The sequence below is a fragment of the Thalassophryne amazonica genome, chromosome 15 (genome assembly GCF_902500255.1).
Source record: "Thalassophryne amazonica chromosome 15, fThaAma1.1, whole genome shotgun sequence".
Taxonomy (NCBI): domain Eukaryota; kingdom Metazoa; phylum Chordata; class Actinopteri; order Batrachoidiformes; family Batrachoididae; genus Thalassophryne; species Thalassophryne amazonica.
In genome coordinates, this window is record NC_047117.1 from 23,551,255 (window position 1) to 23,566,752 (window position 15,498).

The 15,498-nt window shown below is 40.8% G+C and overlaps 1 protein-coding gene across 1 annotated transcript in view; it reads right to left on the reverse strand.

The window, feature by feature from the left end:
* Window positions 1–15,498, reverse strand: part of inpp4b (inositol polyphosphate-4-phosphatase type II B) — a 468,720-nt gene that overhangs the window by 101,743 nt on the left and 351,479 nt on the right. Inside the window, exon 11 of the mRNA XM_034187536.1 lies at window positions 12,544–12,652. Within this exon, the coding sequence (XP_034043427.1) occupies window positions 12,544–12,652 (109 nt within the window). The remainder of the gene's footprint in view (window positions 1–12,543; window positions 12,653–15,498) is intronic.

A 15,498-nucleotide genomic window follows, 5' to 3' on the forward strand; every position in this document is an offset into this window, starting at 1 on the left:
GCATCAGACGCTCAAAGCGCTTTACAATCATGCCTCACATTCACCCCGATGTCAGGGTGCTGCCATACAAGGCGCTCACTACACACCGGGAGCAATAGGGGATTAAAGGCCTTGCCCAAGGGCCCTTAGTGATTTTCCAGTCAGGCGGGGATTTGAACCCATGATCTTCTGGACTCAAGCCCAACACCTTAACCACTAGACCATCACCTCCGCAAGTACACCTTGCCTAGACTAAAGCTGGCCATTAGCTTTTTGTGCTACATAATTAGCTCCACCACAAGAGACACACACTCTTGTGATTACTTTGGTCTCTATATTTGCATCTATGTTAGCTAAATATCTTAAGACAAATCCAGTTTTGACCAAGCTTGGGAGGTACACTGGGCTGAGCCAGTTAACAATCATGGTCAAAACCAATTCAAAGGAAAATCAAAGGAAATGGAAATGATTTCAATGTATTGTTAGCAGTGTTGCCACAGTTACTTTGAAAAAGTAATCCAATTACTGATTACTGATTACTCCTTGAAAAAGTAACTTAGTTACTTTACTGATTACTCAATTGTAAAAGTAACTAAGTTAGATTACTAGTTACTTTTTTAGTTACTTTCCCCAGCTGCCGACAACAACCCTCTGCCACCTCAAAATGACAATGATACTTGTTTTGCCAAAACTCACTTTATAGCCACTCTTTCTTGACTTCAATGAAAATAAATACTTGTTTTATAAAAAGTAAAATAAAGACCTCTTTCTTGACCTCATATTTAACTGCTGACAGCACTGTATGAGTAAAACTTGCAATTTCTAACCTACATTGTTTATAAATGTAACTTAAATTCTTTCTAACATTTAAATTCTCTCTAAACATTTTACTTGTCGAAATTATTATTATTCTAAGTAGTATTAGTAGTTGTAGTAAAAAAAAAAGCCTTCAAATCTGGACCTTTAATCTAGGGGTATTGTGGGGGGGGGGGGAGGGGGGGCTAATCCCTGCCACACGCCCCCATTCCATCTGGATTCGCCCCTGCTTTGGCGTTTGAGCACAAAGAATGGATAACATTTAATTATGCAGAAAACATGACCAGATTTACAGGTAAGAAAGTTTTATTGCGTTTTCACATCATGTGGTCCTCAGAAAGAGAGTTTAAGTGCATTTGAGTGGAAAATAGTGTTAGTTGTTGACGCGTCGCGGAGGATCAGCTGTTTTTAACAAACAGATATGGAGCGGCTCAGCTCAGAATTCTAAATAAAGGAGAAAAAAAAGCATAAAAATGTCTTTGTAAAACTCGGTGCAGGTGTGCTGTTGTCACCGCGCTTTAAGAGGTGAGCATGAGTCGGAGCTGCTGCAGAAAACCGCGGATGAAAAGCTCACAGCTCACTTAAAGTGGGCAGTTCAGTCGAACCCCGACCTCCTGCCCACGGACCAAGTTTAATGCTGCTGTCGACCCACAATGCAAAAATAATAGTAACGCACAGTGACTTGGAGAAGTAACTTTAATCTGATTACTTATTTGGAAAGATTAACACGTTAGATTACTTGTTACTAAAAAAAGTGGTTACATTAGAGTAACGCGTTACCGGCATCACTGATTGTTAGTGAAGTTGATTATGCAAAAGCCCCTGTAACATTTTCTTCACATACCTGATACATTGGAATGTGTGTATTGCTTTGGTGTGTGACTCTCTTCTGAGTTGGGGATGGAGAAGGGAGAGGAGATGGGCACCGCATTTCATAGGCTGTGCCCTACAACTCATGGGTCTCTACCACCCCTATTCCACAAGGTGCCATTTTACTTTGATCATCCACAATCCAAAAAAGTGCAAAATAAGATGAAGGTTCATCTTCTAACATACTGGCTTGTAAAGTGCAGACCACGCTTCAAAACACGCTCTGATTTGCTATTCGGGATAAAACGGGAATGAACAGTGCTCCGTGGAATCACCCCATAATATCCACTATCCTTACGGTCATCAGCCTACCTTACCATACCTTGCAAAACAGCTGGCCACTACCAATCCATAGTAGCCAGCGTCCTCATTTACACCATGGTGCGCTGGAGGGGCAGCACATCCAAGGGGGACACATCCAGGCTGGACAAACTGGTCAGGCAGAGCTGGCTGTGTGGTTGGCATGAAACTGGACTCTCTGGTGATGGTGGCAGAGAATGCTGGACAAACTGCAGGACATTATGGACGATGCCAGTCACCCTCTGCACACTGTCATAAGCAACCAGAGGAGCCTCTTCAGCCACAGACTGCTCCTTCTCATCAAATATCCGCTAAAGCCGCAATACGGATCAGATGGCGATCAAACTTAGTCTATTCATTGAGCGTGCCAGTTTACACCTCATTGTCACAAATGAGAGCGATTGAGGCACTTATGATTGAGATATAGTGCATTAGCCTCTTTAGCCACAGACTGCTTTTTCCCAAGTGCAGGGCCAACAGACTGAAAAACTCCTTTGTCCCTCAGGACATCAGACTGTACAACTCCTTACTTGGGGGGAGGAGGAGTAACAGGAAGACAGAGGACAGGAATTAGAGGAAAAGTAGTAGCCAGTAAACCAGTATTGATCAGCATCTCCGGTGTTTATATTGTGTATTTATATTTGCAAACTGTTTTTCTTTTTTAATGGTCTGTGTGCTTCTTACCCCGTGTGCTGCTATATAATGCTGCTGGAACCCAATTTCCCTGAGGGAGTCTTCCCAAGGGATCAATAAAGTTCTGTCTAATCTAATCTCTAATCTAAAAGGTCTGAATGTTTCTGTGATAAATCAGGATATTGTGCCATGGTTTTGTTTTAACCATAGTTACATTTTCAAAATTCTTGCCTTTTTTTTTGTAACAATCTGTGACAAAAATCTGTGGTAATCCCTTGTGTTTCCATGGAGTCCATCACGTGGTTGTACATTACATAAATTCATCAGAAGGTATTCTGCAAACACCACAGTTGTGCTAATGTCATGCTACTAATGTGATGTTTACACTGTGAACTTCCAGGATGCATATCTGTGAAAGTGAAAATGGGGCTTTACTTGTGCATAATGTTTGAAGTGACTTATTAATCATTTTTTCTCCCATTTAGACATATTCATTGACACAAACTTTCAGTATCATCAACAAAACATCACATACAAGTATAACAATACCTGAAGAGTTTAAATAAATACTACAATACTTTTCAGTGACATAGCATAACCCCTTCATAATCAATCTATTAACCTTTTCGCCAACCCATGCATTAACACAGACATTTGTGAAATTACCTATTTGTGTTTCAGCTTCACAGCATAACACAATGACAATGCCAGAAGCTGACACCTCTGACCTCGTAGTCACACCCTGGTGAAATTCTGAATGGTGGACAGTATCATTAATCTGTCATTATCCATTATACTTTTACACAGAAAACACAATTCCACATCATCCGTTCAAGTCAGACAAGACTGGAAATGTTCAGGCGACATAAAACTCATCTTCAGCAAAAGTGTGTTGTGTCGGTCTTCATACTAGCTGAATAATTCAAAAAGAGGCTGTTAATGAAAGATTAGTTCACCTCAGCAAATCCACAGCTATGTCTACAGGGTTCAATTAAAAACGAATAAAAATCCAGTGACTTTTAAAACAGGTCTTTAAGTGGGACTGCATGCATTAATGAAAGATAAATGCTTTTGCCCTGTGTCTACATATGCACTGTTTCTGGAGGAATACTAAGCGTAGCTATTGATTAAACTCTAGCCTAGACCCATCCTGAGAGACAGACTACATTGCATACTCCCGTCATTGCCAAGTTTGGCAAATGCAGGATTTTAATGTCTCTGGAAAGAACACCCCTCCCTCTCTTTTAGTGTCCAGGGAACAAAGACGAATAGCTCTTTTATTGCCCTCCTGGTAACACCTCTGGGTTCAGTTTTTCCACTTTGTCCTTCCTCATTCCTTTTCCGCCTTTTATTTCAAGAATTAATATCATATTGAATAGCCAAGTTTCTAATCTCACTGATTGTTCTCATTTTAATCAAACATGATTGCAAAAGTCTGGTTCTGAAAGACGAGGAAAGATACAGGGGAAATATACATACATGTACATGTACGTGCACAGGTTGGACTTGTGCAATTAAATTGCTCTTATCTGAAGCTTTGTTTCAGTACCTCATATAGTAAAGGCATTATTAGAGTTTTATTCTTTTGGCATATTTTCATTTCAGTGTGTTATTGTTTCTGCATTGTTGGCTTGGTTAGTTTGCATGTATTTTCATCATGTTATTAATAACATAATTTGGTAAAAAGATGGGCTGAAGGTTAAAGAAAAGATAACTGAATTTTGAGGTGCAGTTGAATCACGATGTTTAGTCAAGATTTCTCGTCTACAGTCTCCCTCTGGTTTCTTTGGAATTTCAAATTTTGTAAAATAGCACCTCCACGTGCTCTTCAGCACATTGTGAAAGTGACACAAAATTTAATATCCCAAACATTCACAAATCCTGTTCAGACATGGGGCCAAATACAAAAGTATTTGTATTTGAAAATACTTAAATACATTTTTCGGAGTATTTGTATTTTCTGATTTTGAATTCAAAGTATTTCTATTTCTATTTTAAATACATCGCTGATCCCAAGTATTTCCAAATACTTTTACAAATACTTTTTCAAATACTTTTCAAACTTCAGAATCTCTGTGACACCACGTTGAGACACACCAGATATGACATTTTATTATTGTTTTGTGATATGGTGCATACAAAATGATGCAATATTGATGGAAACAGAATATATAATGTGATAGTTTGATTATTGCCTGTGATATTATAATAGTGAATTTGTGATAAAACATTCAATCCTTTACTTATCAATAGTATTTGGTCATGCTATTTTCACAATAAATTGTTACCGGTTTATCAGTTTTTGTGTTGACTTGTTTATAGTTCACAGAAAGTATTTGTATTTGAAAAAGTACAAAGTATTTGTATTTGGAAATCGAAAATCAAACGTATTTGTATTTGTATTTAAATACAGTGCAAAGTATTTGACCCCATGTCTGATTCTGTTCAAATCTTCAAAAAGAAATGCAAATATCTCTATACCATATATAGGTACAGAAATTGATTATATATATATATATATATATATATATATATATATATATATATATATATATATATATATATATATATATATATCTATATATATATATATATATATATATATATATATATATGGCTCAAGGTCACCAACATTGAAAATCTACCTGCGACAATTGGCATTGGTGCAATATTTGAAATGTCATATCTCTGCCACTGTTAGAACTATTAGATCACTACTTTTCATTTGTGTACAATTTCCTTTGGTAATTTAGAAACTGATGGGTCGTGCCAATCTCCTACAAAAAAAGCAAAGAAATGGTAAAACCTGGTTTGCCAGTTTTTTTGCAGATCTGAAACCTGGAAGACTGGGAAGTGAAAGAAAACTATAGCACTGTATGGACACTCAACAGTTTTGGTCTCTCTAAACACTAGAAACATTGATATATTCCATATGAAAGCATCACATTAACATATAACATACCTTTAACCAGCAGCTGATTTTCAGTATTCAGATAAGTATTTTCATTGCACTAATTATACAGAAATGATAAAAATGGCCCTAACAGAGTGGGTTTTTTTTTTCAACATTTATGATTAATCTGTAAGCACTTGCAGAATGCAGACAGTTATCAACAAAGTACCAAAAAATATTAAACAAAGCCATAAAGGGAAAATAAAAAGTAAGTAAACACAGTATTGTAAATATAACATGTGAATAAATTGTCTAACTGACCAATATCATAGGCTGACTATGAAGCCCAGCTTCTGCACAAATTGGGTTTGGAGCCAAGTTTGGACCTGTATAGTCACTGCAGTAAACATCTAGCACCCATTCTGCTGCTATAATTTCTAAATTACCAAAATAAACTGTACACATCTGAAACGTAGTGATCTAATAGTTCTAAAAGTGGCAAAGATATGACATTCCAATTATTGCACCAATGTCGATTGTTGCGGTTAGATTATCAATGTTTGGTGACCTTGAGCCACCTCTAAATAATTTCTGATTGGCAAACAATTTTACATGTGAGAATGACTCATCAAAAGGAAACTTTTTGGTGGGTGAGACTCCAAATTTTTTAAAGTTGGCATTTTTGGGACATCCTAATATATATATATATATATATATATATATATATATATATATATATATATATATATATATATATATATATATATATATATATATATATATATATATATGGTGACTGTTGACTGTCAGCAGACATAAAAGCAGATTGCGGAAACTTGGTTCAAACAGAGCCTGACTTCAACAATAACTTTGTTATTACTGCCAATTCCAAACTCTACTCTTGCTTGCGGCCTAACCTTATTACAGCAGTCCTCAAAGTAGCAGCTACCTGCATGCTGTATTTATGGTCTTAACGTTTCGAGTTCACTGTGCTGATAAAAGACGATCCTTTAGAAAATTAAAGGCAAACCACACAAGTGTTTGCTGCAAATATCCAGCGATACAATGCATTCTACCAGATTTAGACAGGATTATATTCCACTCAGTGTATAATTCACAGTGACTTTACTATTGCGTTTGTCCACAGAATGATGAAAGGGTTAAACCTGTGACGTGAAGCTCCGCCTTTTGAAAGCAAGGCATGCTTGGACTGAAACAATGCATATAAAGTGATAGAGGACAAACCACACTACAGACTGACATTTAGTAGCAGGTTTATAATCCCTGATCACTACAGAGTGTAAATGGGCACTTAGACTAAAACACAAAACTGCTCAAGCCAGCGAAATTGTCACCCCCTAAAAACAAAACGTCCACATAAGCTGTTTGTACAAACACCTTATTACAACCTACAGTTACATTTTAAGAACCTCAGGTCATTTTATGTGACCAGTTCATTTCACACTCGTTCCATTTTTAATCCCAACCCCTAACCTTTATCACCCTGTTGCTAAACAGATGCACTATCAGTGTGCCACTGTGGTGTTACAAATAACAGAGATATGTTTGCAAATATGCACACATCACCTACACAGTGTGTACGTAGGTACCAAATCTTATCATCACTGTGCTTTATAACGTGTTGCCATGCTTGTAGGAAGTTCCCAGTTCATGCTTATTTTTACATATTTGGCTGGTCCTGTAATTTATGTGAAAAAATACTGGATTATCATCTATGGCCAGAAGATGGCACAGTCTACACATGTGACGAACTGCTCCTGTATACTGAACTGAATGAGATGCTGTCTATTCCAAACTCCAAAGCAGAGGTTGGTGATAATACACCATTAAGATGGATGTCAAGCACCGTAAAACAAGAAGAATATCTGAAAGAGAATGATGTCTAAGAAAATAAGCAAAATTAATAAATCATGCTCTTAAAGTTTCTGTGTAGGCTCTCAGTTGTCCAGGTGGTTTCCATAGTAGAGAAGCTTGAATCTTCGACTGGACTGGGTTGCTTGACGTGAGGGCGTTTCTCTTCAAATCACAGAAGCTTCCTCAGCTAAAATTCTTGCTCTGGGAGTCTGACTTCTGTCTTGACTCTTGTAGAGAAGAATAAACCAGAAGCCAACAAAAGCTGGAGTTTTTAACCTAACCAGACCCCTCCTACCAAGAGGCCGACTGCTATAGGCTAGTGACTAAACAATAGCTCTAATTAGCACCTATTGTGCACTCTCCTAATGATGGGATGGAAGCCTCCCCTGATGGCTCCCTTGACGACTCTCCTGATGACGTGAATGACTCATCTGAGACTCATTTGAGTCATTCACGTCGGCCTCTCGGTAGGAGGGGTCTGGTTAGGTTAAAAACTCCAGCTTTTGTTGGCTTCTGGTTTATTCTTCTCTACAAGAGTCAAGACAGAAGTCAGACTACCAGAGCAAGAATTTTAGCTGGGGAAGCGTCTGTGATTTGAAGCGAAACATCCTCACGTCAAGCAACCCAGTCCAGTCGAAGATTCAAGCTTCTCTATCATGCTCTTAAACTGAAAAACCACACTCTTGGATAAAGATAGGGAAATTACCTTCATATGCTCTTGAACAAAGACGGGGAATAACCTTCATACTGCTGCATTCAACTTGTTTGCAGTTTGTGGAACAGCCAGTTCAGTGGCGGTGCCAGGAAATTTTTGTTGGGGGGGGCTGAGGGGGGGAGCTAGGGTAAAAGTTGGAGGGGCTCCACAAAATGTCGTCGAAATGAACAATATATAGTAAATTGCTTTATAATTACCAAGGTATATGTTTTAGTCACCCGTGCTCCTCTAAAATGTAGTATCAATGCATACACACATCACTTAGAATGACTGCAATTTCAGTAAACTTGCAGATAGGTATACAAACTGAATTCACTGAAATGGTGCTCAAGACAATGCATGGAATCAACCTTACACAAATCGTCTATATCAAAGATTTATTGCCAATTTAACACTGAGGTTTTGGCCGAACAACCGATATACAGCTTCTGTATATTCTGTGTCCGTGCACAGCTGCGGCCGATGTGCTTGATGAATTCCTGCGCAAAAAGTAGTTCCCCTATAATTGTGATATATTCCTGTGAGATAATAAGTATATCTCATCTAAATCAATTCTAAAATTTACCAGTAATAAAATTATAAAGATAAGTGAAGTTTTAAGAGTGGCTGTAATAAATATTTAGGAAACCTAAATTTTTGGAGTATGGAGTTAAATTTGTCTCATTAATACTTGCAAATGCACAGAGGGTGATTTACAAATATCCTTTGATTTGTACACATGCTTTGTGATCTACAAACACAAATTTCTGATTTGTAACTTGTGTGTGGGTTTTTACAAATAAATGTTTATTTGCAAAACTGAAAATTCTGTTTGTGAAGGGTGATTCAGCATTGGTGGATCACCGAACACACATATTCATCACTTTGCTCAGTTACGCAATATTGAGACATTCTCAGCGCAAAACTGCAGTTGAGATCTACAAATATGTCAGTCGCTATTCACATTATTGGCAGAATTATTGGGGGAGCTTGGCTCATTATTGGGGGAGCTTAAGCCCCCCCAAGCTCCCCCTTGGCGCCGCCACTGAGCCATTTCCATGATGAGTAGGATGGCTAGGTTAAGGCAAGGTTAACCATAACTATATGTTTTAAAAATGTATAGACAACTATAAAGTTTATTTGTCCTTGACCAAATGAAACAATAAAATGACTGTGACAACTCCTCAAGTAAAGTAAACAGGAGTCTCTTTTTCTGTCGTAACTATGCATATTCTGAAAGAAAAAACATACAGAACCATTTATTCATTTTTCTGTAGATGATTGACAACTGACTGCATTCCAAGTCAAACACGAATAAAGCTCTGCGCAGGCTGCTGTCAGTTACCCAGGCAGAAAATTGGAAAGTTTGAGCTACAGTGAGTCATTAGCTCAGTCAAATACGAAACAGAAAGGCTCGTCTCTCAGGAGAATTCTTCCCCAAGACTAATCTCTCATTCAGCGGATTGTCCAGAATACACTAACTTTATCGTCGCTCATGCTAGAAGATAAAGCTGACCATCTTCAGCAAAAAACGTTTTCTCCATATTTTTATTTTCGGCACAAGCCCCCCAACTATTTTACCACAGTCTTATTCATGTTATACTCACACCTCACCCCTCTCCATCTTGCTTCTCTTCCCTCTTTCTTGAGCTGCAAACTCTGTAACTAATTGGATTTGGCATGGTCTATAATGACTTTGCACTCTATGGGGACCTTTTTTTGGGGGGGGGGAATCATTCATTTCTTCTGGTATTAGTCAAGTGACCACATACTGAACTCTAGTGACAAATATCTCCGTCCCACTTTTGAAGGGCAAGGACAGCAAAATTTGTGAAATACCGCTGATGTCAGGATTGCAAAAGTCACTTGGATACATGACCATCGACTGCTTCGTCGGCGAGTAGTGTTTTAATGTGAATGTGTGCAGAGTGCGAGTTATACAATCACAATCTGGGGAATCCTCACATAATATATTGGTTAGCTAATGTTATGTTAGGAAGGGCACGTGTAGGCCACGGCTCCCTGGTGGGCCATAAAGGTACTGCAGGTGCGCTATGATAGGAACATTAAAACAAATGCAAACCATGAATGTGTGAGCACGTATGTTCAAATGTGTCTTTCATATACCGCAGTGGAAACATTCTTTCTGCCTTAAGTGTGTGTACAGCTACTACACATTTACCAAGACAGAATGTGGCTCAATATAAAATCCCAATCTGACACCTCCATGTATTTTTGGGACAAGTGGAGAACAATCCCCACTCCTAACTATTAATCCAAAAGATTGAAGGTGCCACAAGTAATGACAATTTTTTGTACAGTGCTGTGAAAATATTTGTGCCCCCTTGAGATTCTCCACATTTTCATTTATTCATGCCATCATATGCTAAGGAAAGAATTCAGCCTTCTCTATGTTAACATTTCTAAAATTATGCCCTTTCAAGTCAGAGTGAAAACATCTTTACAGTATGATTTAAATTAATTAACCACATCAAAGCCAAGTCAATGGAATTCAGAAAAAATATGCCCCCTTTGTCACTTTTAGTGCCAGTTCTCTTTTGACATGTCAGGGGATGGATACATAAACATTTCCAAGTCCCTCAATGTGTCTTGGAGTTCATTTATGTCAGGGGATGGATACATAAACATTTCCAAGTCCCTCAATGTGTCTTGGAGTTCATTTATGTCAATCATTAAGAAGTACAAACAGTATGGTATTGCATGGTAAATCTGCCTGGAGTAGGCAGGTCTCAAAACCTGAGTGACTGCGCAAGAAGGAAACTAGTGAGAGAAGCCACAAAGACATTCAAGACAATGCTGACAAGTTATAGGCTTCTGTGGCTGTGACTGGAGAGACTAGAAATACCGCAACTTTTGTCTTTTGCATTACCAGCTACACAGCATTGTGGTGGATTGGTGCTCAAGCCTAGATTTAATTTGTTTTCTTGTATGAAAACCCTTTTCTGTTCCATTTTACCATGAGGCTGTGACTGGTGGTGCAACTAACAAAAGCTACACTTTTCAGTGTCTCTCCATTTGCAACCCCAGTACTGTAACTGCTTCAGAGCAGTCATGGGTGTCTTGGTGGCTTCCCTCACTAGCACAAGCACTTAAATTTTGAGAGCCGCTTACTCCTACCAGTTTTAAAAACACAGTACTGTTCTGTCTGTATTTCTTTAATGACCAATGTAAATTAAATCAACATATTCAGTGATTTTAGAATGTTTATGTAGCCGTCTCCTGACGTGGTCATGTGTATGCCACGTTTGGTGGGAATCAGAGTGAATAAATAAATCATAATTTTGACCTCTGAACCTAATGGCCATGACCTTTGCCAAAACAATCCTCTTCAGGGCACTTGTGGGCTCAGCTTACATGCACACAGGTACAATGAAGTATTTCAATGTACACTGTAAATTGAAGTAAAAAAAAAAATCAACTCAAAACACTTAAATTTTGACCAAGGCTAGACAATTTCATAACCCACCTCCATATGTGGGTCAGGTTTGGCAGACATCAGGGTAAAAACTTCAATTTTGACATTTGACCTCAATGACCTTCAAGCCCAATGATTGACCTTAGGTAAATTTGATATTGCCTGGACAATTCCAGAATCTGCATACATCTGTGCGCCACGTTGGTAGACATTGGAGTGAAAAAACAAAAACAAAACACATTAGTTTGACCTTTGACCCCAAATGACCTTGACCTTTGCCAAAACAAACCACTTAATTGCAGTTCTGGGGTCAACCTACAAGCACACAGCATGTTTGGAAGAAATTAGCAGAAGTAACTCAGATGAGTAGTGGAACACACACACACACACACACACACACACACACACACACACACACACACACACACACACACACACACACACACACACACACACACACACGTCTCTCAAATTACATACAGTCTGATAGACATATGAACCGATGGATTTGAAAGTGTTGAAGCACAGGTGTATGTAAATTTATGGCCTCCACTGTTAATATCTCATCCCTCAGTGACTCAGAGTTTTTGCTTCTGTTGAAAATTCAAGAGCATGTCAAAAGTTTGCAGGTGGGAAGTTTCATCGAACTGTGTGGGTCTTTAGGGAAAAGCTAATATCCAACTTCTTGAATAAGAAGAGAGAGAAAGAGAGCGAGAGAGAGGAAGAGGAAAAAACAGCTATGAGGAATTTCTGACTCACTAAATCTTTCCCATTGTGCCTGTTGTCGGCAGTAAAATGGAGCTGTGAGGGAGTTCAGTTCCAGACAGAATTCAGCGCGGTTTGGCTGTGAGTAACACTGTGAGGCTTGGAAAAATCAAACAGGCCGTGGACAAATTTGTCTGTCACCATCAATTATACGCAAATGTGACTTTTGTCAATACAAGGTTTTGCTCCTCAGCATGTGTCTTGTATTAAATCACAGCTCTCTATTTCTCACGTTTCTCTCTGTCTTTATGTTAAAAGTGGATGCTGGGTTTCGTTTCCCACCTCTTTTTGTCCGCTTCGTATCTGCTGAGGAGGCGCTGCAGACCGCCACATTTGAAGCCTTGGAAGTGGGCAGCGGGGGCACCGACAGTGATAATGTCGTAGCATGCATCTGTTCAGACGAGAGAGAGAGAAATACAATAGAGTTCTATCAAACAGCTCAACAGTCACATCAGCACTGAGGCGCACACAACTCAAGTGGGACGGAGAAAGGATTTGACAAAATAAAATGGTACCAGTCATGTTGTGTTCTACTAAAACTCCTAAAATTAATTTGGAGTTGCTTGCTGATAAAGCAATTTCAAACTAAATGTCATATCAAAAGCTGATGACACATGGTATGGGGATTCATTTGACACACACAGGGGCCCTATCTTGAGATTCTATAGACCCATGGCACAAATCTATTTTGGGCATGTGTGAGTCCATATAAACATCTAGGGGGTGCATATCCTGCACAAACCTGAGCACTGGGCACAAAAGGGCTGGATTATTGAACCACATTACTCAAGGGCATGTTGTGGGTGTTTTGTAGTAACATCAAAACATCAATTAATCACCTGCCATCTCCTTTAAACAGGAGCACAAGCACTGTGGTATCAAATGGATGCAAGTCAAAGATATGGACGGGATTTCTGGGGCGGAAACGTGTGCACGTGCATATGCGCACGCACGCGCGCATGCACACACACACAAAGAATGTTGGAAGCATAGCTGTGGGAAGAAGTATACTACAATGTGATAGAGTAGAACAGAGTCTGATTACATTAGTTGCAAAAAAAAAAAAAAAAAAAACACTTGTGAAAAAGTGGAAAGCTGTTCAGTGTGATTTAAGTGGAATTTTGCTGTTGTGTATGTTTGTGCGGTCTGAGCTTTCTAACTGCCAGCCAACACATAAATTGGTAATGTGGACGAAACAAATGAAACCTGAATACAAATCACACGTTATACATACCAAACAAAGTGGTTTCACTGACGAACTAATCCCCTCTGCTCGAAGTGATGTTAATAAATGACATCATCTGCGGGAGTCATTGGTTGAAAGAAAATCTGCACCCTGTTGGCCATTTCTGGAATTTCTTTGGACAACAATGAGCTAAGGCTAACATGCTAAGATTGTTGTGTGGGCCGCTGAAGAGGAGGTACTGCTGGCTCACCACCACCGGATGGCGCCCTGCTTGGAGTGCGGGCTTCAAGCACAAGAGGGCGCCAGAACCACTGGGAGTGACAGCCGTCAATCATCCTCAACACCAGCTGTCACTCATCATCTCATCATCACCATCACCATAAAGGCCGGGTGGCGACTCCACCTCCTCGCCGAGAAATCTCCTACGATACAAGGTAATCTCTCTGCTGATTTATACGTCAAATAATAATCTGATCTGTTTTGCAGCTGTTTTTTCCTGGTGGTATTTCCTTGACTGGATTTTCGGAGCTGCACGTGTGTATGATTGGAGGTGGAGGCTCTCCCTCCACAAGAATCAATAATCAAGGTTGCTGGGTGTGAGGATTCACACTCACTACCTTCTGTTTTTTCTGCCAGCAGTACCAGGGCCGACAACGGAGGACAGAGACCACCTGGGGACTCGGGGCTTGGCGGCTTCAGTGTTCTTCAGGCCGTTGGTGGTAGAAGCGGTGTGGGTCCCGGCTCTTCGTTCATCTGAGGTCTCCTATCTTCGAGCCTGCCCGCAATCCTCTTGTGTGTGATTGGCAGTACCTTTGTTTATTTTACGTTGTGTTCTTGTGCAACATTAAATTGTTACTCCTTCCCTTATCCATTGTCCGTTCATTAGCGCCCCCTGTTGTGGGTCCGTGTTACGACACCTTCCCAACAGGATTTCTCGGCCATTCGTCATGGATCCCGAGGGGCGTCAACCACAGCTTGAACAGCCAATGGGAGAACAGGGAGCGCAGGCGTCAGCAGGAGGCGTGGTAAGTGATCTGCAGCAAATCCTTACCGCTTTCACTGCTCAGTTACAGCTGGTAACTGAGCAAAATGCAAGCCTCAATCAGAGGATGGAGGCTCTCACCGCCAGAGTGGAAGCACGCGAGTCAAGCGTCGCTGCAGTGTCTCCTCCTGCTGGTCCGGGGCCTAATGTAGATGTTCCACTGGCCGTCCAACTACCCCCCCCACCGTCCCCTGAAGCTTACATAAGTCCTCCTGAACCGTACGGAGGCTGTGTGGAGACGTGCGCAGACTTCTTGATGCAGTGTTCGCTCGTTTTTGCACAGCGTCCAGTCATGTACGCGGCAGACGCCACCCGGGTGGCTTATGTAATTAATCTGCTTCGAGGTGAGGCACGCGCTTGGGCTACAGCGCTCTGGGAACAGCAGTCATGGCTTCTGACGTCATACGCTGGGTTTATACGGGAATTCAAACAGGTGTTTGATCATCCCAACAGAGGCGAGACCGCCTCGACCGTGCTGCTGTCACTGAGACAGGGGCGTCGGAGCGCGGCCGATTACGCTGTCGACTTCCGCATCGCGGCTGCGAGGTCGGGTTGGAATGACGTCGCGCTCCGCGCCGCCTTCATAAGCGGACTGTCTCCAGTACTGAAGGAGCATTTACTGGCTAAGGACGAACCGCAGACTTTCGACGGGCTTGTCACTCTGGTTATACGCTTAGACAACCGTTTGAATGAACACCGTCGGGAGCAGGCCGGGGGGCGTGGCCGGGCACAAGCCGTCCCTCTCTCTTCCGGGTCTGACGGGGTGACGTCGTCCTCACGCTCCATTGCCGGTGGGCTCCGTGTGGCAACAGCTCCCCCTGCTGACGAAGCTATGGACACGAGCAGGGCTAAAGTGAGATCAGATATTAAACAAAGGAGACTGGCCCGCGGGGAATGTTTTTACTGTGGCTCATGTGAGCACCTGTTAAAAGACTGCCCCAAACGGTCAAACACCAACGCCCGTCCTTAGACACTGGGCTAAGGGTGGGCCATAACATGTGCACGGGAA